The 26,715-nt window shown below is 44.5% G+C and overlaps 1 protein-coding gene across 3 annotated transcripts; it reads right to left on the bottom strand.

The window, feature by feature from the left end:
- Positions 1-6,895: 6,895 nt before the first annotated feature.
- ZNF518B (zinc finger protein 518B) lies at positions 6,896-25,383 on the bottom strand. 3 transcript variants are annotated; one of them, XM_045997608.1, is made up of 3 exons: positions 24,361-24,449; positions 21,423-21,600; positions 6,896-13,611 (listed from the first exon to the last, which is right to left on the bottom strand). In XM_045997608.1, exon 3 carries the CDS (start codon positions 13,413-13,415, stop codon positions 10,170-10,172), a length of 3,246 nt encoding a protein of 1,081 aa, XP_045853564.1. In that variant the 5' UTR covers positions 13,416-13,611; positions 21,423-21,600; positions 24,361-24,449; the 3' UTR covers positions 6,896-10,169. The 3 variants fall into 3 exon arrangements, with proteins under 3 accessions (XP_045853564.1, XP_045853561.1, XP_045853562.1); XM_045997605.1 differs by lacking the exons at positions 21,423-21,600; positions 24,361-24,449 and adding an exon at positions 25,071-25,383; XM_045997606.1 differs by lacking the exon at positions 21,423-21,600 and having other exon boundaries at positions 24,361-24,435.
- Between the last annotated feature and the right edge of the window lie 1,332 nt (positions 25,384-26,715).

Here is a 26,715-nt window from a genome sequence, read left to right as displayed (position 1 = left end):
TTCTGATAACACAAAGTATGCGGGCTTCCCCACTGGACCATGAGTACTTTCTCCCCTTTCATTTTCTAAGAGCAACAGCAGTGCCATGGCAACGTCTAATCCCTAACCTCGAGATGGGGGTGGGGTTGAGAGAATCAGAGCAGGTGTTCTTGAGACGGGAAACAAAGAATGAGCCAGATGAAGCCAGAAATGAAGGATCAGTATTCTAGGCCAGTGCTCCTCGAACTGTCATGTGCACACACGTCACCCAGGGATTTGTGGATTCTGAATCAGGAGGTCAGGGATGGGGCTGAAGTCTGTAGTTCTTGCAAGATAACAGGTGATCCCCACACTACTGGCCCACAGACCACACTCCAAATTCCAGGCTATGTGAAGACACGGATCTTAGTGTTCTAATCATGGCAATATCAAGATCATGCATGTCTGCCCCAGAAAATGTGTTCAATAGATTAGTGAATACCTACTGAATTAAATGCTTAATATCTGAGATACCACCTGGCTGTTTGAATTCTCATAAGATGCAAGATATAAAATGTGTTCACTTTAGCTCCAAAATCGGGGCTAATACTACATGTATTGAGGCACAGAGAGGTTGAGTTACTTGCTCAAAGTCACACAGTTAATGTGGCAAATTGTTTACCGGATATTCCATGTGCCCCCCCCACCCCATTTCCTAATCTCCCATGCAGTTAGTTGAAGCTGTTGAACTAATTCTAACCAAAGGGCTGTCACTCCTAGCGGAAGCAATTAAGAGCCAGCCCTCTTTCCTCCTCCATTCCTTTCTTATCTGTTCTGTACCCTGCAATCTGAAATATATGGCCCCCAAGGTAAGATTTGCAGGAATGCTACCCAGCCTGGAGTGGACTACACACAGGATACATAAATCTTAGCTGGACATGAACATGATGAATTTGAGTTTGTTATCATGTTACTCTGACTAGTATGGGCTCAGTGCTGCAATCAGACAACTCTGCATAATGGGCTTTTTGTCTGGCATCCTACATCCTCTAAAGGGGAGCATACCCCAAGATGAGGCATGCCACAATTGTGCCACAGGGGGAACTCAGATGCTAGGCCCTGGGACTGTGAAAAATGAATGACAGGTGCCCTGAGAAACATCGGAAGACAAAAACTTTAGTGACAACAGCAAAATGTTCTCCACAACTTGGTGAAGTCTCCTTCTCTGCTAGGCACCTTTTGTTGTCTAGCTGTTCTTTATCCACATAGAGGCATGTCCTCAAGCGTGCTTGGCATTGAGGTGAACCTTGCTTTCATAGGGTTTATGGGCTGCATTCATGAGCTGAATGAATTCTTATTTTTGGAACATTACGAATGCAAACCTTTTCAAGTGATTGACTTTATGACTTCTATTGACTCGGTCAGACTGGATACAGTTTTTCTACATGATGGCATATGGACTTGTAAGTCCCACCAAATAATATAAGATGCATCATTCTACTTACCGGGAAACATCAAAAAGACAGGACTACTGTTTCTATTTTTCTAGGTCTATGGAATTGAACAGATTAGAGGAGCATAATTGACTTAATACAAAATAGATAACCTGAAAAAATCGATAATTATTGTAGAAATCAAATCCATATTTGAGACTTTCCAACCTTTTTCTCCCTCTATCTATGTTTCTCCTTTTCTATTAAAGATGCCTGGTCAGGATGTTTTTGCTGAAGGATTAACTCTCCAAGGACCAACTGATCTCTATTCTCTGCAACAATTTACATCAAGTGGAGTAGAAGAAGCAACCCCCCTGCCCAATCTGTGAGAGTGGTATATCATTTTTTTCTTAATTATTTTTAATTAACATACCATGTATTATTTGCCCCAGGGGTACAGGGTGTGTGAATCATCAGACTTACACATTTCACAGCACTTACCATTGCACATACCCTCCCCAAAGTCCGTAACCCGGCCATCCTCTCCCTTGCCCCCTCGCCCCAGCAACCATCAGTTTGTTTTGTGATATTGAGCGTCTCTTATGGTTTGTCTCCCTCCTGATCCCATCTTGTTTCATCTTTTCCTTCCCTACTCCTCACAACCCCTCCACCCTGCCCTGCGTCTCAAATTCCTCATATCAGAGAGATCATGTGATAAGTCTTTCTCTGATTGACTTATTTCGCTCAGCATAATACCCTCTAGTTCCATCCACGTAGTTGCAAATGGCAAAATTTCACTTCTTTTGATGGCTACATAGTATTCCATTGTATATATATGAGAGTGTTATATCTTGATAAAATAGTATAGGGACAATACTAAAAGAGGAAATTACAGACCTGTACCATTTACATAGATTCTAGCATTAGATCTGGAAATTCAGCATTATATACACACAAATAGATCATGACGACATATGGTTTATCCCAGGAATATAAGGAAGATTTAACATGAGAAAAATGTATTTAAGTAATACATTGCGTTAGAATTCTAAGAAAGAAAAAGTACTCAAATATGTTACATATTTGTAACAAATATGTTACATAAATTTAACAAATGTAGTTACGAAAAAGAAAACAACCTAAGCAACTTATGGATAGAAGAGAATTGCCTTAAGATGATAAAATATATCTTCCAAGAACCTATGGAAAAATTATGCTGGAACTCTAAAATTATGGTGAAACTCTATGGAAAATTTGTCTCTTCCGATATTTCTTTCTTTCAAACTCTAAGCTTTTGCTCACATAGAAAATACAAAGAGACACATTTTAATTTTTAATTTCATATACATTAGTTAGGACATTTCTTAAACTATTGAATAGTGGAGGTAATAGGAACATTCCTATGAGAGCTATTTCCATGCCGATGTGTAGAAATTCCACTGATTTTTAAAATATTGAATTTGCACTTGGCAATTTTGCTACTCTGATTGCAAGTGATATGGTGGTCTAAAATTTCTCTTCCTTCCTTCCTCATGGTTTTAATTGATTATGCAACCTAGAGTTTTTATTGTTACTATGAATGAAATCTTCCCCCCTCCCCAAAAGGGAATAAATTATAAAACATTGGTCCAGCACAACTTTATTTCTATTACGTTTTCAAATCAATTAGCAGACTAAATGGTAATAACATGTTCCCACTGATGGAAATATTCTTCAAATGCATCTGTAAATTCAACGCTCTTTCAATCAAAATCTCAAGAGGGATTGACAGGCTGATTTTCAAATGCATATGGACAGCAAAGAGCCAAGAATAACCAAGGTCATTATACAGCTTTCTAATATCTGGCAAGGAAAGTGTCTGCACTTCATATATACCTCTGTCAATGGTAAACTATCCTATTAGAATTAACTTTGAAATTCATGTTTATTCATTCAACAAATAGAATTAACTTTGAAAAAGAATCACAATGAATAGTGTAATGCAGCAACACAGAGACCCAACCATAGATCCACACAAATACGGAACCTGGGTATATGGAGGTAGTGTCCCACACAGGGATAAAAGCAGACTCTGCCATAATGAGGGTTAGGACAACTGAGTAATTCACCCGGAACTGACATGTAAAAAGATTGGGACCCAGATCCTTTTGGAAAAGACTTGTACAAAGCCTTTATCTGACAGTTTGTGTTTTGTTATAGTGTTCACTGTTGTATGGAAGTTTATTTTTAATATTACATTTAATACAAAAAGCCTTCTTTTTTGATGTCAAGGTAGGGAGAGATTTCTTTTTTTTTTTTCTTTTTTTTTTTTAAGATTTTATTTTATTTATTTATTTGACAGTGAGAGAGAGAGAGATCACAAGTAGGCAGAGAGGCAGGAAGAGAGAGAGGGGGAAGCAGGCCTCCTGCTGAGCAGAGAGCCTGACGTGGGGCTCGATCCCAGGATCCTGGGATCATGACCCGAGCCGAAGGCAGAGGCTTTAACCCACTGAGCCACCCAGGCGCCCCTAGGGAGAGATTTCTAAAATAAAGTACAAAAACAACAAACCCAAAGGGGAAAAAAAAAATGTTTCTTTATGGATTTTTAATAGGGTCTATATTTCCTTTTAAAAGTTTAAAATAGGGGCACCTGGGTGGCTCAGTGGGTTAATCCTCTGCTTTTGGCTCAGGTCATGGTCTCAGAGTCCAGGGATTGAGCTCCCTATCGGGCTCTCTGCTCAGAGGGGAGCTTGCTTCCCTCTCTCTCTTTCTGCCTGCCTCTCTGCCTACTTGTGATCTCTGTCTGTCAAATAAATAAATAAATAAATCTTTAAAAAAAAAGTTTAAAATGAATAATTCAATAGCAAAAACGGACAAGGAATACCAGTAGCCTATGCACAGAAAACGAGAATGTCCAAGAAATACTTACAAAATATATACATCTCACTAGGAATCAGGGCAATGCAAATGAAAACAGTACATTGCTTCTTCAAGCTTAGACATTGCCAAATACAGGTTGAAGTTCCTCTTTCTCCATATCTTCAACCCGCCTTAGCCGGCGGTTACCATTTCACAACTATCAGGTTAATGAGTTGCTTTCCACACAGGGCAATTGCCATCCATGCCCCTCCAGCAGCACTCAGCCTGTGGCCCACTGTGTTAGATGTCACTAGTGGTCAGTATGCTGTTCTGCACACAGAGGCAGTGGGATGGCATTGCCCCTTGGGGAGGTTTTGTGACCACTGCTGGGGCGGCAGTTCATGAGCCCAAGTTCTGTGTGTTGTTTCCCACTTGTATAAGATCCTCTCCTCTTGCTGTCACACCAAGGAAGGAGCCCAAATGGTTGGAATTGTGCTGCTACAAGATGGGACCCCCCTCCCTGGCATGGTGGGTGCAGTGTCAATGAGAAATAAATTCTTGTTTGGTTGACAAGCTAAGGCTGCAAAATAAATGTTAATTGACCTTAAAAAGTCACATGTGCAACCATTTCTCTAAGGTAGGTACAGGTCTAGGGATAGAAGGGCAGGGCATGAATGTGAATCTGGCACAGAGTGGGCATATCATTAATGTGAGTTAGTGGGACCTCGCCTGGCCTACCCTAGTTTTAGAGATACGTGGATAAATAAAACCCACTTCTTCCTGTCAAGGAGCCCAGACAACCAAGCTGATATTTACAACACAGTATGATTTACTCAGTCCTAGGTGGTTCAATGCGTAAACACTGGACACACGTGGGTAGTAAACATCTGGTGTGGCTAGGGTGCCTGAAAAACCGAATTTCTCATTTCAATAGAAAAATGGAAGCTGTTAAAAATCTTGCCACTAAACACAGCTGAAGTGCTTTGGTGAGATGACATCTCATTATAAATGAAAATTTAGCATTAAAATTTAAACCTCTTGTAAGTTGAAGATATATACCAGGTTTCTTTTTCTTTTTTCTTTTTTTAATTTCTTTTCAGCGTAACAGAATTCATTGTTTTTGCACCACACTCAGTGCTCCATGCAATGTGTGCCCTCCATAATACCCAGGTTTCTAAAGATTATGTGTGTGTGTTTTTTTAAAGATTTTATTTATTTATTTGACAGAGACCACAAGTAGACAGACAGGCAGAGAGGGAGGAAGGGAAGCAGGCTCCCCAGGGAGCAGAGAGCCTGATACCGGGCTCCATCCCAGGACCCTAGGATCATGACCTGAGCCGAAGGCAGAGGCTTTAACACACTGAGCCACCCAGGCGCCCCTAAAGATTGTGTTTTAAGCAGTATATTTGTCCACATGTGTGTGCTTATATACACGAAATACCTCCATTTTATTTTTACCGAAAATGTTTCAGTATTTTAGATGTATTGGGTCGAATAAAACATTTAACATCACCCACTCTTTTTATTCTCCTAAATGTGGCTACCAGAAAGCTCAGATTCCATATGTGGCTGACATTATATCCCTACTGGACAGCACCATCCTAGATGAAGTACACATTCCCCAGAACACTATCTCGCTCCAGCTAAGGGCTCTGACCCCTGTTAGACTCTCAAGAAGTCAGTTCATATTGAGTGTAATTGGTGGCAGCCAAGGGCTCTACGCATGTTACAAAGCAAAAAGATTTTCAGCTGCCTGGAGCTTCCTCCTAAAACCCCAGCTTGCCCATGACTTCGCTCAGCTTCATGTAAATGTTCGTCTTTCTGGAGCTCGAGGTTCCTTCACAATAAAATGTGGCTTAGCGACTGCCCCTCCCTTGCTTTCTGGCCTGGACATCAGCTTCTGCTCAGGCCCCTTCTCTGTTCACTCCGCAGCCCCCTCTGGCCATCCACACCCAATGTAAACCCCCCTTGAGGCTTCCACCGCCTTGATTTCCACTTCCCCCAAATAACCAAAGGCAACAACTTATTGGACTAAGTCTATAGGATGGAGGATGACAACTCCTCTCAGCTAACGAATGAGAACAGCAAACTGCTGAATTTAAGCAACTCACATCTCTTAGTTTTCCTCAGGATCTGCCAAAACTCAAGTCCATTTCTCCTTTTCCCTTTTTGACTTCTTGTAATGAAATGTGGGAACCTCCCCTCCCCACCCCTGCCCTGAACATCCTCATCCTCTTTCCTCCCAGGTATGCCTGGAACCAGATGAGAGGATGTTTGGACAGACGGTGGCACAGTGCAGCTGCCCACATGTTCCGAAGGCTCATCAACCACTTGGGAGCTCTCCCACCCCAGACCCCTCCCAGCTGAGAGGCAGGTGCAGTGGCCACATACCATCTCTGACCAGGCTACAGACCATGAGATGAAAATTGTTACTGCTGCCCAAACCAGCACCTCTTGTGACTTTAAGGCAGAGCAAAAGAAAAAAAGGGACCTGGTGTCATTTCAGAGTATGCATGGCTAGCCAGCAGTGCATTGAGTTCAAAATATACCCTCTGGAACTCAAGGGACCTGTGCTGTATAGGACACCTTTCCATGTTTCAGAGACCTATCCCACAAGATAGGCTATGTCATGAATAGCCCCCTGAACACTGAAATGAAAGGACAGAGAACATTTTACAGTTGCTTTATTTAACAAAATTTACGCCAACTTCTATATCTATATACAAAAGTGTTTCAAAACCAGAGCAGCAGACAAACTGTTCACACAAGACTTACAATAATGCTTAAAACGTGTCAATGTTTTGTTTTCTGCTCATATTGACATTTATAGATTCAAAAATTATTCCAAAGGCCAAGCAACACCACATCTTTGTTTCCAGGTATGTGTTTACACCTAGTAGATCATAAAGAAAGAGGGGTGGAGCTTTTGGGGGTTAATATACTGTGTTCAGGTTAGTTTAACAAACAGCATTTGGCCCACAGTAGGGCTCACAAAATGTTTTGGGGAGGGGATAAAAATTTGGGCAAAATATTATCTATGAGACTATGAGTTGTTTTTTTTTTTTTAATTTTCACTCTGTCATAACTATAACAAGATCATCTCACTTCTGGCCCCCAAAAGTAAGAAACTCTAAGAAATAAGTGTGAAATTTTATTAGTAAGTACTATTAATAAAATTTAGCGAGTATAGGTCCTTCAAAATCAAGGTAGGAGTATGTAAATACTCAACATGGTTCTAATCCTACCTTGTTCAATTTTGTTAGAAATGTTTCCTGACATTTACCTACACGTTAACAAGCTATTTCGTAAAGTTCTTCATATAGGGAGAACAGACATGTTTTGCTTTCTCATTTTTTATGACTTTCAGGAGCCTTCTTGATTCCTCAAAAAAGTGTTGTAGCTCTGGAAATCTCCAAAAAAAAAAAACTTTGCTGCGTAGTCTACTCATAAAAATTTAGCTCCATACAAGTACATAAGCTCAGTTTTAGGTAATACTTGAAAAACGGTTGATGCTGCAAAGTATAAATATTTCATGTTGACACAACACTCTGACCTGATTCATGGTCACTTTTCCTGAAAGGTCATGCTCTAGCCTCTCAAGAAAGATGCTACGAAGCAGTGAGGTATAGAAGGAGAAAAAACAAAAAATAAAAAATCACAGCCTTTTCTTCTCAGTATGTTAGGAGCCTTCCATTCTGCCGGCAGGGCACACATCTACACACGGCTCACATTGCAGCGTTCTCCTCTATGTGGTGAAGTGGTATGCGGGATCCAGTTCCTGGAAAGCACCAACTAGAAATGCGCAGGGATGAAATACTGCAACAGAATGATCCTCAGGGGTTTCTACTCCTGTTTGTTCATATAAACCAGACTCATCACTTACTTGTGCTTTCATTTTCTTAAAAATGAGATCACACCATTATAAAAATGTGCTTCCAAAATAATTTCTAGAATATAAAATGTCTATTTTTCCAGCCCACATAATTTCATTATAAAATAGGAAATCAGAAAATTAGCTACTGGTTTTCATATGGTAAAAAATATTTATATGTGTACACACATGCATATATACACATCTAAAAAACCCAAGTTTTAAATTTCAATAAAAATTAACCAATTAGCCAACTTAATGATCATGCATTCAATTAGACATAAGAGATGTTGATTATCTGTAATGAGAACCAACTGCAAAGAATTACAATTCCACCTATCGGTAGATAGTCTAAGACTTTCACGCATGTAAAAACAAAAAAAAAAACAAAACAAACACAAAGTTCCAACTAACCAGTGCAATGGAAATCTCACTCAAGGTTTTTTCAGTTATAACGGCCCCCAGTTCCATTCACTGCACTAACGAATTCCCTAAGGATGGAGCAGTCTTAATGGGGGAAGGAAAACAGAGCTGGAGCCACCTTGTGGCTGTGCCGGGTGTGTGGGTATGTTCTGCGTGATGGTTGTTGCCTAGTGGAGTGGGCAAGTGAGGACGAAATCCAGCCCGAGCTCCCTCTGCCAGGCCACCAATCTGCCCACGAGGTGGTAAAGGTGCGGAAGTTTTTCCTAACACACACAAGGTGTCCTGTGGACCAGCAGTGGTGCTGGTGTCTATCGGTGGAGAGGGAAGAAGGGGTTCTCGGAAGTTACTACCTGGGAAACGTGAGCAATTGAGAGAACAGACTGTGGAAAAGAGAAGTTAGAAGCCGACTGTGACTATCAGTGAAAACCAGGAATAGTGTTTCTGTAACCTCAACGAAGATGGTGGGATGTTTCTATTTTGTTGATTTTCATGAGGGAAAGCCTTAATGGGCCTCAAAGGCACAAAAGAAAGGGGACAGGAAGTGAGCAGGGAAGTGTCTCACTCCACAGGAGAGCCTGTTCAGAAAACTGGCAGAAGAAGAGCAGGCTCTGAGCTGGGGGCCGGGGGTAGGGGCAGTGTCTGAGATCCTAAGTGGTGGAGAAAGTGCACGCAGCCTTCGCCCTGGTCTGAGAGTTCTCAAAGGAAACCAGTGATCACGATAAAGTCATAACTCTCTTCACAGTCCTACCTTGAACTGTCTTCCCAAGTTTTACCTATGTCGTAAGAAGCCTGTTCATTCACATTTTAAACTAGTTACGTTTGTGAGGATGGTAAGGGCACACAGGAGCCTTAATTTTGGATATTTTACCTCTGTGACCATTGTTTTTCTTCTTTTTTTTAAAAGGCACAATCCCTCCCCAGCTGTCACAAATCAGGACATTTAAAAAGAAAGCAAAGCTTTGAAAATGTTTCTTTCCTCCCCGAAAGTCTACTGCTGAAGTAATAAATTCAGGCAAACCCTTACCATCATTCTTTCAAGTGGGCAAGCAAAGCTTATGCTCTGTGCTAGAGACAACACTTCTGAGTACTGCCCAGTGGGTGAGGAATTTCAAGGAAGAGCCACTTTTCTATAAGCCAATTTAAGATAACGAAGTAGAAAGTATGATTTCCATTATGTATCAAATATTCAGCACGAGTTAGTGCAGAGAAAAATGGATGTGTACACCAAGATATGGGTTTCATTCCTCAGTAGCATTTTGAATAAAGAGCATAGTGTAGAACACCCTAAACATCCCCCCCTGAACAGATCACCAGATTTGTTTCTACTCAGAAAAAGGGGTGCTAAACAAAGACATCTCAGATCTCAACTGGAAATCTGGAAGTTTCACTTCTCTCCAGAAAAACACACGTACATAGATCTGTGCATACGATTCCGGGGGCTACAAACACCTGCCAAGGTCCGGTCAGTCATCTCAGGTTAAGACTCCTGGCTCTCAACATTCTCACAAGGTTTCCGAAGAATGAATGATCCTCCCATTCCTACAATCTGCATTTCTCCCACTGAGCCAGGGAGGGAGGGGAAAAACAAACAAACTAGAATAAACTAAAAGTAAGAAAACCAATTTGCTTCAAAGACCATTTTTTACTTATTTGCCCTTGGAAGAAAGAACATCCCAATCTCTAGTTGCCTCTATCAAATGCCGCTGGCCGTGACTCATCCACTCTTCCTGGTCTTCATAAAGCCGCCCACAAAACCAGCACTTAAATATACACTGCGATGAGTCATCAGGCAAGGAATCCACCACCTGGTAGTTGTTTTTATGCACCTTCTTAAGTTTCATTTTCAACATCATTTGCCTTTTTATCTGATTGGCCTCTTCTGCGTTCTGGTACGTCAGGCGAACATGATGCCGTCTGATGCCTAACTGACACCTAGTCCTCTCTGATAGGACGACTTTGAGGACATTGCCTTTGTACTTATTGATTACCTTCATCACGTTGGTGACTTCTGGAGAGTCAACATCAGGATGGTTTAACACGATGACGGGCTGGTTCCGACGGGGGCATTTAATCAACTGGTCTGGCTTAGCGGCAATCAGTCGAAGCTGTCTTGCAACCTGAAAAATTGAAGGATCCTTGAGATAGCGGCTGGGATCAGCCTGGATTTTGCTTTTCTTCTTGGATGAATTCACTTGTTTGGTTTTGTTTTTACTTATAGGAAGACTTCTGGAAAGCAGTTTGCCGTGCTTACTCAGTTCACTGCTTCCTTGCTGACCGTGTAGGGGGCCAGTTTTTTTAGGCATGGTGCCACAAAAAGCACTCTCTTTTCTTGGTTTTGGCCGAAGAGGTATATCAAGATTTTGGGACATATCTATGGGCCCACTTTCACTTGTCAAAGACGGTAAGTCTGAGTCTGTCTGTCTCACTGGGCAGAACGGAATGGGTTTTATTAACTGGGTCTCATGGCGAGGTATGCTGACCGGTGCTTCACACGTTGCCTCTATAATGTGGGTGTCCTCAGAAGAATTAAGAACCCTCAACACAGCCCCTTTGGGGATCAATACTGGAGTAGTAACATGGGCCTTCCTGGTCACTCTGCTTTCTGTTTTCCCACTGCTGCCTTCTATAAACTGTGGATATATTTGCTGAGGAGTGAGTGGCCCACTGATACCACCATCATCCTGAGGTTTTGGGAGTGCACCTGTGGAATAGCCAGTGCCGGCAAATGACACGTTAATTTCATGAATACCTTCAGAAGCAGCTTGCGAAGTTCCCTTCGAGGCCTGCCCTACAGAACGGCGATGTGCGTTATTTGCAGACAAAGATGACGGCTTGCCACAGGATTCAATTAACTGAGCTATCTTTCTGCGCAAGAGTTCAATTGACTTTATTTTGGACGTTGAACTATTCCACTTAACGCCCTCAGGGACGTTTTCAGACCCAGAGCTCAGAGAAAATACTGACGAGATGACTGGACCATCGAAAGAGTCCTTAGTCCTTTCAGGATTCTTTAATTCTAAAGGCTCCTCCACAGGCGGCTGAGACCTGATTCTATCTTCTCCTGGTATATTTACGTGTAAATACTCGCTTTTATGTTGGGAAGAAATCTGGCCTGTGCTTGAAACTGCCTTGTGTTCCTCGGTCTGCTTGTCTTTCAACTTCCTATGAGAGGGAACCATTTTTATAGGAATACTGATCTCATGTCTAGATTCCAAGTTACTTGGACTTACAGGCAACAAGCCCTTTTCTCCAGAGAAGGACATGGTTGCAGGTGACACAGCCAGGGGATATAACTGCTGTGAGTCACCAAGTGAGTTCCTTCCATCTTCAGCAAAAGAAACAGCAGCTTTATATGGAAAAGGGTTTGATGCAGCTCTGAAACTGTGGAAAACACTGTTTTTTACTATAGATGCTGGAGAATGACCTCTTAAAGAGAGAGAAGGAAGAGCTGGTCTATGTGGATAGATACTACTTTTTTTCTGGAAGTCCTCAGCTCTATCTGGGTAGAGAAGTGACTCACGATTGTGCACACTAGAATTTGACATGAAAAAATCATAAGACCTGACCCACTTCACATTTCTAAGTTGTTTCTGAACTGACGATTGAAGATGATCAGTGCCTGCCAGTTTTCCAACATTCCCTTCAATCACCAGTGACTTTGTTTGGCTTGCAGAAACCATTTTTTCTGGTTCAGCCGAACCCTTCTCTTTAATCATATGCTCAGAATTACCCCCTTCACCCCCACCAGCTTCAGGGCGGTTACTTTCTTCCAGAGGAAACAGTTTCAGGACAAGCTGCTGGGTCCCATTGACGACCTTCACATCGATCAGCTGGGCCAAGCAGTTGGCAGGGACCACAAGTTCTGCTGGTGCCACCACTGTCAATGGCATTCCTGGCTGGACGGGCTCTTTCGCTGGGGACAACACTTCCACCTCCACGCTTTTGTTTTCAAACAGACTGCCTTCGTTTGTCTCCATCAGGGTCACTTTATTTGGAATACATACTACATCTTTTTGGTATTCCTTTGATTCTGGCAACAACATGATATTGTGCATTTTGTCTTTATTTGTATGGAGGGAGAACCTTGAGAGTTGATCTGACAACTTATTTTGAAGTGCAGTCCTTGGATTGGGAGATTTTAGGAGCTCTGTGTTTTGTTTTGATGTGCTGATTCTTTTTGGCTCCAGCTTGGCAACAGTTCTGGGCGGTCGCCGTCCCCCTGCCCTCTCATGCACTCTGCGCCTGTGTTTGACAATGTAGTCATTCCGAATAGCACCATAGTCGCAGTACTCACATTGATAAGGGAATATGCCTGTGTGTTTCACCAGGTGCCTCTGGAACTCCCCTTTTGTGTAGGAAATGTAGCTGCAGTGAGAACAGATGAATTTAATCTCTTCATGTTGGAGCGTGTGCTTTTTGTACTGGAGAGGGTCCTTTGTGGAAAATCGACATTTATCGCAATAGTATTTGCCTGGCTTAAAGTTCCTTACCTTAAATTTGTTATTGATGGAACTGGTGATGGCTTCAGCTTTATTTCCTACAGGAGTAGCACTGGGATTACTATTCACAAAATGGAAATGGGAAGTGGCCACACTGAGGTTGCATCTGAAGCAAACATATTTGTCTTCCTTCTGGCTTGGCCCAGTACCCTTTTTCAAATCTTGAAGCGGGATTTTGTCAACACTCTTGCACTTCATACATGTAGCGATGGTCATCATGGCAGCCTCTGCCTCTGAGCCTTGACACAAGAGAGCTTGCGCTTCTTGTCTATCTGGTCGAGTGGCTCTATTGGCATTCGGTTGTTTGGGGGACATGGTCAAGGAATTATGTCCATCATTCACTTGAGTGGTATATAACTGCTGTCCAATATCCTTCATCTTCTTTATTTGCATTTCCAAAAAGAGAAAGCCAGAAAATTCAGGAAGACTTCACATGATAAAACCCTTAGGGGCCATCCTTCATTTAACTTCGTGACTGGTGGAGAAGCAGTGACTTCCTGAGGGGCGTCATTAGTTATCCTTGTTTATAAACCACAGTGTATGATCCCCAAATAGGATTGTTCTCAATTCTCTAATAGTCCAGGCAACACTAAAGGGGGGGAAAAAACATCATAAAGCACAGTTAATACTTGAACTTAAGGTTTAGTTAAGCTATTTCCACACGCATCCTCTATTTCAATGACCTTTGATTTTTACGCTAAATTTTGACATATTTTCTTAAACATAAATTGACATTAAAATGTAATACAACAGAAATGGCAAATAAGAAGCCTAAATGGAAGACAGTTTTAAATTTGGCCCCCTAAAACTCATCCCTTTAGACCAACCATAACAGGCCAGCAGCAAGGAAACCACAGCTGTTGTTCAGAAGAGCCCCTGATATGTGACAGTTATTTTTAGGGGTCACGGACAGCATCCCAGCGATTTCACTGGTATAATTTCGTATTAGCCTGAATAAAGCTTTGTGCAGGAGGGTGCTATTTCAACTGTAAACACACAAATTATCCAGTGGTGGAGAGAGCCAGGGCTTCGACTCTGGTGTTCATTTGTTTCTATCTGAGAGCTCACTGGCAGCTTGGATTCCCAGTTCTCTCATTTGCTCCATTTGCTTTCACAAATGTAAGAAATCAGTAATACACCGGCAATGTTGGGTAGACAGACACTGATTCCATCAACATCTTACTGAGCGTCTATTACAAGCCAGCAGTGAGCAAAACCCAGGATCAGTCCGTACATCAGGAGGGTCTAGAGAGGGGAAACAGGCAACGTAGTTATTTCTTAGGTGGTGATGAGTAATTGATAAAAATACAGCCATAAAGCCAGGCCAGGGGCCAGGGAATAAGAAGGTGATGAGGCTGCAGGGCTGGCATGGGATGGTGTGGAGAGTCAGGAGAGCCTCCCTTTAGGCTGACCTCTGAGCAGAGACCTCAGGGTGGCCAGGGAGCAAGGACTGGGTTGTCTGGGAGAAGGGAGTTTCCGGCAGAGAAAAGGCAAAGGTCTGTGGGATGTAGGCCTGGACCACCTGAGGAATGGCAAGGAGGTAGAGAACAGAGGGTATTGAGTGAGGAGAGGACGGAAGAGGAGGAGTAGTCCACATGGTCAGAGGCAATAGGGGTGCCAATCAAGGAAAGCTCTAGCACAGAGTCATAAGGATGTGGCTTTTCCTGTCCCTGAGACAGATAACAGGGGAGACTGGAACAGTGACTTGGCCCACTGTGATTTGCACCCCCACCAAACCCCCAGCCGCTGCACGGACAAGTATCTGTGAGGGTGGAATGACAGTGTGGGGGGCTGAGGTGAGAGGTGGCGGCAGCCCAGGCAGCGGTGGCAGAGACACGAATGTCCCTACAGCAAGTGCCACAACAGGTGTAATGCTGACAATGACTTCTATAAAAAGTTACAAAAAGTTATAACAAAGTTATAAAAAGTTTAAGTACACATGCTTTTTTCCAGAACATAGAAGAACTTGGAGCCAAACAAAAAAATTCTATTTGGGGATCTGCTAAAAAGCCTTTATTTTATGACCTTCTAAAATCCACTGAAGCCTTCTGAGCCTCAATTTTTTCATCTGGCAATTAGAACGAAGCACACTTATCCAACCTCTCCCACAGCGCTGCCACGATGACTAAAATGCTCGAGAGCGTAAGAGAACACTTCTGAAGTTTCAAAGTGCTTCTCTAAGTGTCAAGAGGCATACAGAGATACCCAGTGAGTGTCTGTTCAATGATGAGCAGCAGTATGAGGGGGAATTAGCAGCTTTGTTCTGGCACAGTGCTCACAGGCCCAGAGCCATGCAAACTTAAGTCTGAAAGGCCAACCTGCGGGAGCAGAAGGCCCTTCTGTAGAGTCAAGAGAAGTAATTATTGTATATTCAAATCCAGCATAAAACCTGTCTTTAAAAGCATTCTTGGAAAGGACCACTTAAGAACATACCATGTTTGACTACAGGGTTTATTTTCTTTGACAGTGTTGTCTTTCCCTATTTTGCTTTTGCAAAAGATAGCCACTTCCTTTCAAAGGCAATTCCCAGTATGCAGCAGAACCCTGGTGGCATTTAGTACTCAATCAGACTTGCCGCACCATGAATGTGGATGTAATAATTAGACAGCAAGTGGGCAGAGGTCTGTGGGGTCACAAGGTGCTCCCTCTGCCTTTAGTGTTTGAACACATACCTATGGAAGAGGACTGTGAAGAGGGCAAGATGTGCAAATGCCTTCAGCTAGCAAACTGGTAATAGGCAAAGACAAGGACTTCCATTTCCCACTGCACTCCTGGCATACACAACAGGTGGAAGTTTTAGGAGTCACTCGTAGAAGCTCCCACACACTTCATTTTCCAGAGTTGTAAACTGAATTTAGTGAAGGGAGACCCCAGGGACAATACTAGTACCAGAACTTCTAGAAGCAGAACTTCTACTACTCCTCAAGCGAGTCACCCTTTCGCACCTGCTTATTTACCTACATTCATCTACATGATTTCCAAGCCCAGTTTCCCAGTGCTGACCCCTGAAATCACAGGATTCTACCATCTGAGAATACTGCTATTGTCAATGTGTTTACATGGGCATTTTCATCCCATTAAAACAGAACAAGAGGGGCACCTGGGTGGCTCAGTGGGTTAAAGCCTCTGCCTTCAGCTCAGGTCATGATCCCAGGATCCTGGGATCGAGCCCCACATTGGGCTCTCTGCTTAGCAGGGAGCCTGCTTCCCCGCCTCTCTCTACCTGCCTCTCTGCCTACTTGTGATCTCTGTCAAGTAAATAAATAAAATCTTAAAAAAAAAATAAAAACAAAATAAAACAAAACAAAAATGGAACAAGATCTGTGGCCAGAAGCTAAGAAAACCATGGCTCCAAGAATGCACGGGTGAAAAGGGACTCTAACATACTGGGTTATGTTAGGGACTGGTCCAGTGGCTCCCAAATGTGGAGGAGTCTCAGTGTCATAGGTGAGACAGACAATTCTGGACTTACCCCTATGCTAGTGAGTTGTGGTGAAAAGCCAGCATTAGAAATCACTGGAAGAAACTGCCAGCAACATTTCAAACCCTTAAGTCATCTTCACCAGTTGATCACGCAACTGATGGTCTAATATTGCCATAAACAAAACTGCTCCCCTCTTAAGGCTGCTAATTTTATTGTCCCGTAGTTCTCGTTGTTGAGAATTTGCCCTTAAATGAAAATGAAACTACTGTCCTTGTAACTTTCTTATATCCTGGTTCTGGGGCTACAAACATCCTCATCCCTCTTGATAGAACTGTGATCAACCTGCACACCTTTTCTCTCATTTAGTCCTTCATTCTCAATTCTGTTCCAAAGATCTGCATACCAGCTGATATCAAATCTGCTGTCTACTAGCCCCGTAATCCTACTATCTAGAGAGAGGGAGGGGGCAAGAGGACAGGAGGATGGGAGGGCAGAGAGGGGAGGAAAGAAGTAACTCACTTGCCAGGCACATACCTGCTTACCAACTACTTCAACATCTTACATATTAATTCTAAGAAATCCTCAAGAATCTTAAGATGAGATTCCTCCATTTGAAGACTCACCCAAACCAGCATTCCAACTGTGTATTTTTAGTTTTCCAGCACTTTTCCCAGTCTCCGGGATTCTTCATAATTTATAGAAAGCAGTTTTGCCATTTTCTTTCCAAGTCCTCTTAAAACTTGTAGACATTATTCCTCCTAAAACCGAAAACTTGAAATCCCAGACAGACTAGATGGTAAGAGCACATACTTGGCAAGAATTGGAATGCATCCTGATGGAGGAAAGTCCCCAGGGAAAGAACCAAACCATCTACAAGGCTGAAGGAGTGCAGTCCTCTCAGAAGTGTCTCCATAAAACTATCTTGCCAGTTATTCTGAATTAAAGAATCCTTAGGAGCAAGTGCCAGTAGGAAGTGTGAGGCTGGTGATTAGCAAATATGTTTAATGGGAGGCAAGACATCTAAGCCACATTTGGATTACAGTCACCTGTTTCCAAGTGTCTTCCTGGCTTCTAAACCATTCTCAAGATAATGCAGTGTTTCTACACTGGCACTTCCTCAGTCCAGGTGACAAAGATGCCATGCTTGTGGCTAATCGTGGGGGGTAAAGATCTGAGTGCACCCCATGACAGGTGTGAATGGATGCGGTGAATGGCAGGGAAGAAGTAAGATGTCTTTGCCGCTGGTGCCACACATGAGTGCATTTGATGTTGCTGCAGGTGCACCCGAGTGACCGGCTCACGAACCCACTCTCTTCGTGCAACTCATTCTGTCTGGCTCACACAGGGTCCAACCACCTGGGAAGCTGGGTCCTCTTGGCAAACCACTGCCCAGGGGGGGCTGATGACTGAAGCTTATATGAGATGATAAACAGCTGTGCATGCCCGACACTGGAAGGGCGCTCAGTAAACTGCAGTTTCAGTGTTGACCTACCTTTCCAACTCATGTTTCTATCCCAAAACCTCTGCATTTGACCTCCTAGGACTAGAAACATATATTTTTAAAGATAACTTAGGAGGGCTTTCAAAAGCACAGAAAATACTTAGTATTATTAACCGTGGACACAAGAAATAAAATGTCCAATGAATATTAAGTTGTCTGTTTTTTTCACAGCACGCAATGAGCTTTTTAAGGCAGAATTATCTACAGCATCAGCCAAAGATGACTGACACACCCCAAAGAGGAGGGCATAGTTTGTCATAAATGTGCTTCATGAGTCTTGTCTCTTCCTAGGGAGAGGCCGTGTAGCGTTCCCTGCTGCTGCCTTTTCCTTTTGATTTTGAGCTCACCTGGCCTGGTGTCTTAAGTTTACTATGCAGATGGATAGAGAAAAAGACTAAGTTTGTCAGACACCAGGTCAGTGACACTATAAAAACCTATTAAAAAGAAAAGCCTACAAAAACCATGAGGGTTATACAAGTTCTCATTAAGATGGAAACAACACACTTCTAAATACTGGAAATGTCAAATGCTCAACAGAATTAAAGAGAAGTAAGTATTGACACGATTTAAAGCTGCAGATTCCAGAATCATAGCACAGGGATTCAAATCCCAGTGCCATCCCTTTCTAGGTGTGTGACCTGAGGCCAACTGTCCGATTCCTGTTTACGGTCCCTATGTCACAGGTGCGTCATGAAGATTACGTGACAATGTGATGTAAAGTGCTTAGGTCAGTTACACATCATAAACTCTTAAAAAAATAAAGAAATCAAGCCAATCCCATGGAGAGTCAAAGGGTCTAAAATACATGCTTCTTCACTGCCTAACGATTGCTTTTTCCCAAATGTACACTGAATCTCACATCATGATTTTAATTACAGTTACTGGGTTGTATAGCCTAAAACACAATTTACCTCTGGAACCAAGACCGTCACCTAGCCTTAGAGGCAAAGTGGCTTATGTGAAAAGATGCAAGAACCATATAAAGGAGTACTCACTACAACTTGGGTTTATGTATAAGTTAGTTACTGAATTCCCTGATCCTCTCCAAGCCCAGCTGAACTGTGAAATATCCCTGTAAGTGCAAGGACATTTACAAGCTAGATGGTAATGTGAGAGGTGGCCAGCCAATTACATCACATACATGCCGCCCACATCAACACCTAGTTTTGGATCCTGAGATGTCCCCCAAACTAAGTAGTAGTAGTTGACTGGCCACATCACTTCTGGATGGAGAAGGAGAGTCAGGACGCTCTCTCCAGGAATCCTTCCATGGGGCTTCTACCAAATCCACTGCCAGTGCAGGGATGGAGCTGCAGTACTATGAGCAAAGGGAATGGAGTCAGAAGATTTGCAGTTCAAATTGTGATTCTTTCCCTATGTCTTGGGGTCCTTAGGCAAGTAATTCCCTCTGTGCATTGTCAGGCAAGGAAACAGGCTTTAGGATCTTCAGATTTAAAAGGTAATTAGGAAAGCCAAACAAGAGAACATACACAAAGCACTCAGCCAGCAACAGAGAGGCTCAAAAATTTTTTTCTGTTCCTTTTGTCTACTTAGTTATAGCAAAGACTGGTCTAAGAAATGTTTCCCAGCTAGCAAAATTTTAAAGCATTCTACCTCAAAGTACCCAGCAGCGTGTAGACAGTAACACCTGATGGGGTGGGGGTGGGGTGGGGGGCTAGCAACATTAGGCCTGTAAAGTGCTACCACTGCCCAGGTAACTGGTGTTTATGAAGACGCTGGTAGCTCACTCAGCAAGAACTCTTTCAGACCATTACAAAGAATCAGAACTGAACTGAAAGGGTACATAGTTCTAAAGAAAGAAAAACACCAAGTGTTACTTTCTTTTTGCCAAACTACCCTGCACTCTGAAATGACTGAAGTGCAAATTGATGGCCCCTGAATGACAAAAATTTAAAAAATAAAAATAAAAAAATACTTCCAAATGTTGCTGACAAGTATATAGCTTTTGGGATTCTAGATTTCCTTTTGAAACCAAATGTACCACTTGGGGCACAGAATGGGACAAGAAGGCTGGACAAGAAAGCCGCTGTATTGATTCCTTTACTTTCCAGGGGGAAAGTGTAAGAGTGGAAAAGACAATGACCTTGGGAGATCAAGATCAAGGTTTAAAAGCTAGGTTTTGGACTTAATAGCTGTGTAAATCTGGATCTATTAACCTCCCCTGAGCCTGAGTTTTCTCACTTGTAAAGTAGGAATGGTAATGCCTAATTTACACACTGATGTAAGGAAAAGGTGTATGCAGACAGCAGGTAACCTTATGCTTAACAAACAGTACATGTTCTGTTAAGAAATAAGTCAACTTGTTATTGTAAGACTCCTTTGAATGTAGAGGAGTCCGGGAAACTCCTGAGAAGCAGAAACTCTTAGCTTAACAAATCAGCCAGATGGAGGCTGGGGGGCTGGAGGCCAGGATCTCCTCCACAGCCCCATCTACAAAGGAGTTATTTAGAGACAGACTTGACACAGTGAAGCTCTTCAACTGAGACTATATCAGAAAACTAAGATATTACATAGTTTTTTTTTTTTTTTTAACAATTTAAGAGAAGACTTTTCAACAAAAAGAATATGACCAATGATAGTGTTAAAGTATCAAACTTACAGTTCTCTATGTGGAAAAGAAATGTTATGGGGAAATTATGCTCTTGTTAGCATTAAAAAAATACAAGGTAAAAAACAAAGTAGTATTACAAGCAACATTACAAAATTGTGTGTTACTGAACATATCTAGGGACTTAAGGTCTCTAAAGGTGACAAAAATGAAGACGCATATATTTTTGTATCCCCCCTCCCCCCGTTTTTGCTTAAAGAAAAACCAAGTTTTGTAGATGAAACGGATTAAGGGTTTAATAAAAAGTATAATCAAATACAGAAGTATCTTCCACCACAGCAGTGATTATTAACCTTGACTGCATTAGGGTGACCCACTTGTCATAATACCCCCAGGATGGTAAACTTATTTTTGAAGGAGGTACCTGGGATGGTCACCCTACTGCACACTAGAATTACCTGGAGAGCTTTAAAAGTTATGATGCCTGGGCCCCACTGTGTGTCGGGGAGGCTCTGGGAGTTTTGAAAGCTTTCCAGGTAAATCTAATATACAGCCAAGGTTAAGAACCACTACCTGACATTACAGGTGCACAGAACTGTTTGGGAATGGCAAGAATATTACTTACGTCGTTGTATAATCTTATACCCATCCCAGCCAAGGGTGCTGGAAATGGGGGCAAGGCCACTGCCTTGGACGGTGGTGGGATGACTGGGCAAGGGGATGCTGGTCCTACCCTTGCTTAGCCATTTGACCTTGGAAATGTCATCACTGATACTCTCTGTAAAGTATGTAATGACAGTAACCACTTTGCAGATTCTTGGAAATGTAACTGTTTCTGGCATGGTACCGATGCCTGGCAGTGTGTGCATATAATGAACACAAACCAAGACTATTTTATCCCCATACCTGTGGGCTACTGTCTTTCAGGAGTGTAATGGGAGATAGAGAGCAGTCGTAAATGGGTGGTTTCAGTGAAGCAGTAAATGGTGTATCAGTGATCTGATCAGGACGCTCTCGGTGGCTGGCTGGCCTTGGCAATCCTGGAGCATCTTGACTGAAGTCAGGTGGATGGGGTGCCAGGTGCCTGCAGAGGCACATTCATACATTACCTCAATATTCTTCAAAGTACACCTTCAATTATCTGCTGCTTCTAAGATAACAGAGCTGCAGAGGCTGTGTGTCTTTTCCCAGGTCATGGAGTTGGTCAGCTGCTGTCTAATGAAAATTCTTTTGCTTTCTGCTAGCGGGCTGTGCGAGACTGTGAACTGAAGTCACAGCATCTGCTGTCACTCAGATACTGTTCTTACTTTCTGCCTGGGGCTGTCGAGCTGCAGATGAGTCAAAAGTGTGGCAAGTTCCAGGTTATTCCTTCTTTCAGGCCTTGTCTTCTCAGGCACCAAGCCCCATCTAGCCTCACACCTGCAGGCCCTGGCACAGGCTTCCACACCAGGGATCCTGCGAGGCTGCAAGCACTGCGCAAATACTGTGCAGCAGAAGCCAGGCATCTGGATGTAAGTCCTGGGTCTGTGCAGCCTTGGTTCCCCAGGAATTGTCTTCCAGAAAATAAGGAGAATGAGCCCCCAAGACGTTTTTCAAGCAGGGATGTATGGCAAGGTTACACAGGAGCTTAAAATAAAAAGAAAAGGTTTCCTAGGACTCAGGTGACCTATTAAATCAGACTGCTCTTTTCCTGGGCTGAGGCACGCAGTTTACAATTTTTTTCCAGGTGATTCTGCTGCCTTGCCATCCCTATTCCATGATGAAAACATCTGGATTACAGTCTCTGGAACCCCCCCCTCCCCCTTTATTCCAAGGATGGCTTCTGGAAACTGCAATTAGCTGGGCTGGCATATGTGAACAAAGAAAATGCAGTCTACCCTAGGCAGCTTGAGAACAGTCAAGACTGGGAGGCCTCACTCTGAGGGCCTTGTTTACCCATCAACAGCACAGGGCTTGGCACAGGAGGCACTCAATACATATCGGTTGAGGGAATGAATGAATAAATGAGCGAATGAATGAAATGTCAGCCTTCATGGCAATGAACATGAAAATGTTCTTTGTTCTTTCTCTTGCCCAAAAACTGGCCTAGATTTCTTTACTTAAAGGCAAATATACCAGGGCAGATCCTGGTATTGTGTTTTTTTTTTTTCCACATTGGTATCACTGAATTTTTAAAAAATATACATTAGTTTGACATAATGTCAGCAAGGAGGCTTAATGGAATAATACCCTCCTTTGTCTGTTTTCAAAATGCATCCGTAATGAACGTTATCAGCATAACAAAACTGGATACATACAAAAGGGTTATCTTTCAAGGCTATATTATATCTAGGATAAGAAATAATTTTAAAGAGTGCATCCTATGTGAAAGAGAACATCAATATCAGACGATTAAGACAGGCTCAGGTTCTCCTGGCATTCTGAAGCGACTATATGACACTGATTTCTAAACAACTCTGTGCTGGGATTCGAGAACCCTCCACCAGTATCTCCTATTGTGTACACACATGACCGAGGGGCTGAACTTTGCATCCCTGACTCAAATAAAGATAAAGGCATACATTCTTATTCTTCCTCCTTTCCTCTAGAAAAGCACAGCAAGCTCCTGGAGACCACGGCTGTCTTAACCTTGGTGACTTCAGTTCTAAACTCAAGAGATATAATTCTTAAAGGATCTAACACATTACAGTTCGGCTTTGTAGACTTTTAAACAGAGGACAAAGTGCTATGTCACTTTTTAACTTGTTTAACGTTAGGCTAATTGTTCATTATCCCAGTTTTTAAAGTCAGCGTTATTTTAATGGGCTACATTTACAAAAGGAACTTAAGTGTTCCCTTTCTTTCTCTCCTTTGGTTTCCCTTTCCGGTGAAGAAATAGTCACTCCTTCGCACCCTGCCTGAAACTGCCCAACAACCCAAGATCGCAATAGAGAAAGGACAGCTGGGATGGGGAGGCCCCACAAAGGCTGCATCAGCGTCGGAACAAGTCAAACCTTCACCATCCACCCTCCCCTGATTCCCCTCTCTGGCAGAAGGTGCCCAGGTCCTCCGTGCACAAGCCCTTCCCGGGGCACACGCCGCGCAACTCCCAAGGAAAGACAATGCCAGTCTGGTTTTCAAGTTTATTGTTGGCACTCTCACACCGAGGGCACACGGTCTCCAAGGCGAGTCCTCATCTAACAGCGTGGTGCTAGGAAGGGAGGGACGGGCGCCGGGGCTCACTGCGTGGTCTCCCGGGGCTGGTCGGGCCGTGGCTGGGCTGCGGGGTCTCCTCCAACTACGGACGGAGAGTCCCACCACGTCAACGCTTACCTCCCAGGCCCGCAGGAGGCTTTAAAAATGGCCTCCTGACGACACTTCCTGCTCGGAGCGACCGGTAGAAATCCTCGCAGGAGATGCATCATTTAAAACGCTGGGGGCGGGCGGAGGAGGCCGGCTCGGCGGCTCCACACCCGCGGCCCCGCAGCCCGCACGCCGCTGCCGCGACTCGCGACTGATGCGCGGGGGGCGAGCCTGCGGGGTCGCGGCGGCACAAAGGCCCCGCATGCCGCCGCAACCGCGGCCCCGGGGTCTGGGCGGCCCCCGGCCCGGAGCCCCCTGCCTGTCCCCGGCCCGCCCCGGGGGCCTTCACGCTACGACGCGGCTCGCCGGTCGACCGCGCGACACGCGGGGATCGTGGCCCGCACGACCCGACCCCGGACTGCCCGCCCCGTTCCGCCCCGGCGCGGCCTCCTCAGGCCGCCCCCCACCCCGCGCGGCCCCCGCAGCCGCCTCCGCACCCCGGCCCGCCCCGCCTGTCCCGTGCGCGAACCCGGGGCCCTCGCCCTCCGGCGCAGCCACTCACCCGGCCGGCGGGTCCCGGCTCCCGGGAAGGGGCGTCTACACCGCCGGCCGCAGGCCGCCACCGCCTCCGCCTCCGCCGCGCCCGCTGTAGGTCCCTACTCGGGGGGGCGGAGTCGGGCCGGCGCCGCGCGTGCGCAGTACGACGCAGAGGCTCGGCTGCGGCGCTGGCGGCGCCGGTGGTCCCCAAGCCAGAGCCTGCTGGGCCCGGGTCTCCGCGCTCGCGGGATCCGGGGACGCGTCTCGGTCCGGGTGCTGGGCTCCCAGCTCGACCTAGCTCGTCCACACTCACTGCATGCAGTGGCCTTTACCTGGTTGCCCGCAAGCTCAGGAGCCTCCGGCAAGTGAGGAACCATCTCCTTCCAATGTCGCCGGGGAGGACTGTTCGCGAGCGCCCGCTGTGTGCCGGTGCTGGGTGTAAGCCCAGGGCGCCGTAGCTCCCTGCCCGCATGGAGCTTGAAGTCCGGCAGAGACTGATGGAGGGTGAGAGAGAAAAGGAGCCCAGCTATTCACCCTCCAAATCCTTCCTCTTTTGAAAGCAGCAGTGAATGATACGGCCTTGAGTCGGGTTCGAATCCCGAGACTCCCGGACTTGTTTGCATTCTAGCTTTGGGACCTTGGGCAAAGAAGCCCCCTAATCGCCTGACCTCTCCGAGGCTCGGAGTTGCCTTTACTAAAAGCGGGGAAGACCGTACCTGCAGCTCAGAGTCTTACCTATCACGTAGGTGGTTGTTGAAGGCCAGGCGAGACAATGATTGTTGGGAGAGTCTGGAGATGGTGTCAGCTCATTTAATGCTAGTGTTTTTTCCTGCTACCTGGACTCCAATACCATTTTCTGGGAACCTCGCTGCACTCCCAAGCACACGCGTACGTTTGACCTTCCGGAAAGAAAGTGTACCTAGAATAGACCCCTTTCTGAGGAACGAAGGGGACCAGTCCCAATAATCAGTGACTCAGATGCGGCTCCCTACAAAATGCAAGTGCTCCCAAGGAACGGCGGACTGTGGCAGGGAGCTGCGGCACCGGCACTGGCAAGCACAGTTTCTCCAGGAATAACAGCCGAAAGTTTATTTCAAAACTCCGGAAGGAGCACGACTGGTTTCCAACACCTTCCTGTTGGAGGCTGAAGGTCAGGGTGCGTGGACATTGGCCAGAGGCAGGGAGGAGAGGCAGAGCTGGGGGCGGTTCTTCAACACAGAGAAGTGAAGTTCAGGAAGACAGTGTGAGGCACAGGGCCAGCAGCCAGGCAGAAATGCCCATCGCTGAATAGCAGGAGTAGGGCAAAGAGAATGCCAATCCCGAGACTGAACATCAGGGGCAAATTCTTGCAACTGCTCCTGCTGCAAGACCCGACCTTCATTCCTCATAAGGGAGCCTCCTTGTCCTATATCTCCTACCGCTCAGAAACTCTAGTGGACCTTTTCTCAGAAAAACCCATTTGTGCACAAAGAGTTCCTTCTCCTTCAGAGAGGGGTGGGCTTGGGAAGGACACTGAGAATCTAAACAGCCTAGAAATCGTGTAGTGGCAGAAGCAGCTAACTCAGTAACACTGTTAATTCTAAGTATCAGAGAATCAGAAGTCTAAGCATTAGAGAATTTTCCCTAAATCGTAGCTCAATTGTTGCCTCTCCTTGTAACTTCCACTCATGCCTTACAATTCTGCCCTCTTGGGTCACACAACTGATGAAAGAGTACCTCTGGCTTTCCTGGCAATTTTTCTGGAGTTCGATAGAGCTGGTTATGAATTCCAGGTCAGGCACAGAGAAGCTGTGAGTCTGCTCCCTAACCTGTCTGAACCTCAGCTTTTCCTGTAAAATTCAGCTAACAGTAAGACCTAGCTCACAGGTGAATTGTCTACCATAGACAAGAGAAAGCAGGTCAAGGCTTAGTGCAGTCCCTGACAGATTTACATTTCCCAGAAGCCCACATTCAGTCAGATTAAAATGCTTTGTGGAGGGTCTGGAAGTGGGAGTGTTTACAGCTTGGAAAAGTGCCAAGAAGGAATAGAGATCACTCCCATTGAAACCCTTCAAGTTGACGTATTGTTCCCTCTTTAAGAAAAGGAGACTTCACCTGGAAATGTTATTTCTGCACCTTCAGCCAGGGCACATGGCTGACCTTTACAGCTGCCATCTTGTCTTCTTCCTTATCCTGCTTAGTTTGCCTAAATCCCTTTTCAGTGTTCCATAGATCACCTCTGTTATAGGCTGAATTATGTCCCCGCAAAAGATACGTTAAAGCCCCAATCCTCAGTGAATGTAAATGCAAATTCACACTTGTGGATGTGACCTTATCTGGAAATAAATGTCTTCCCAGACATAATTAAAATGAGGTCATTAGGTGTGCCCTAATCTAATGC

This window comes from Meles meles, chromosome 2, assembly GCF_922984935.1.
Source record: "Meles meles chromosome 2, mMelMel3.1 paternal haplotype, whole genome shotgun sequence".
Lineage (NCBI taxonomy): Eukaryota > Metazoa > Chordata > Mammalia > Carnivora > Mustelidae > Meles > Meles meles.
The sequence above is the reverse complement of the archived record's forward strand: the minus strand, read 5'-3'. Positions and strand labels throughout refer to the sequence as shown.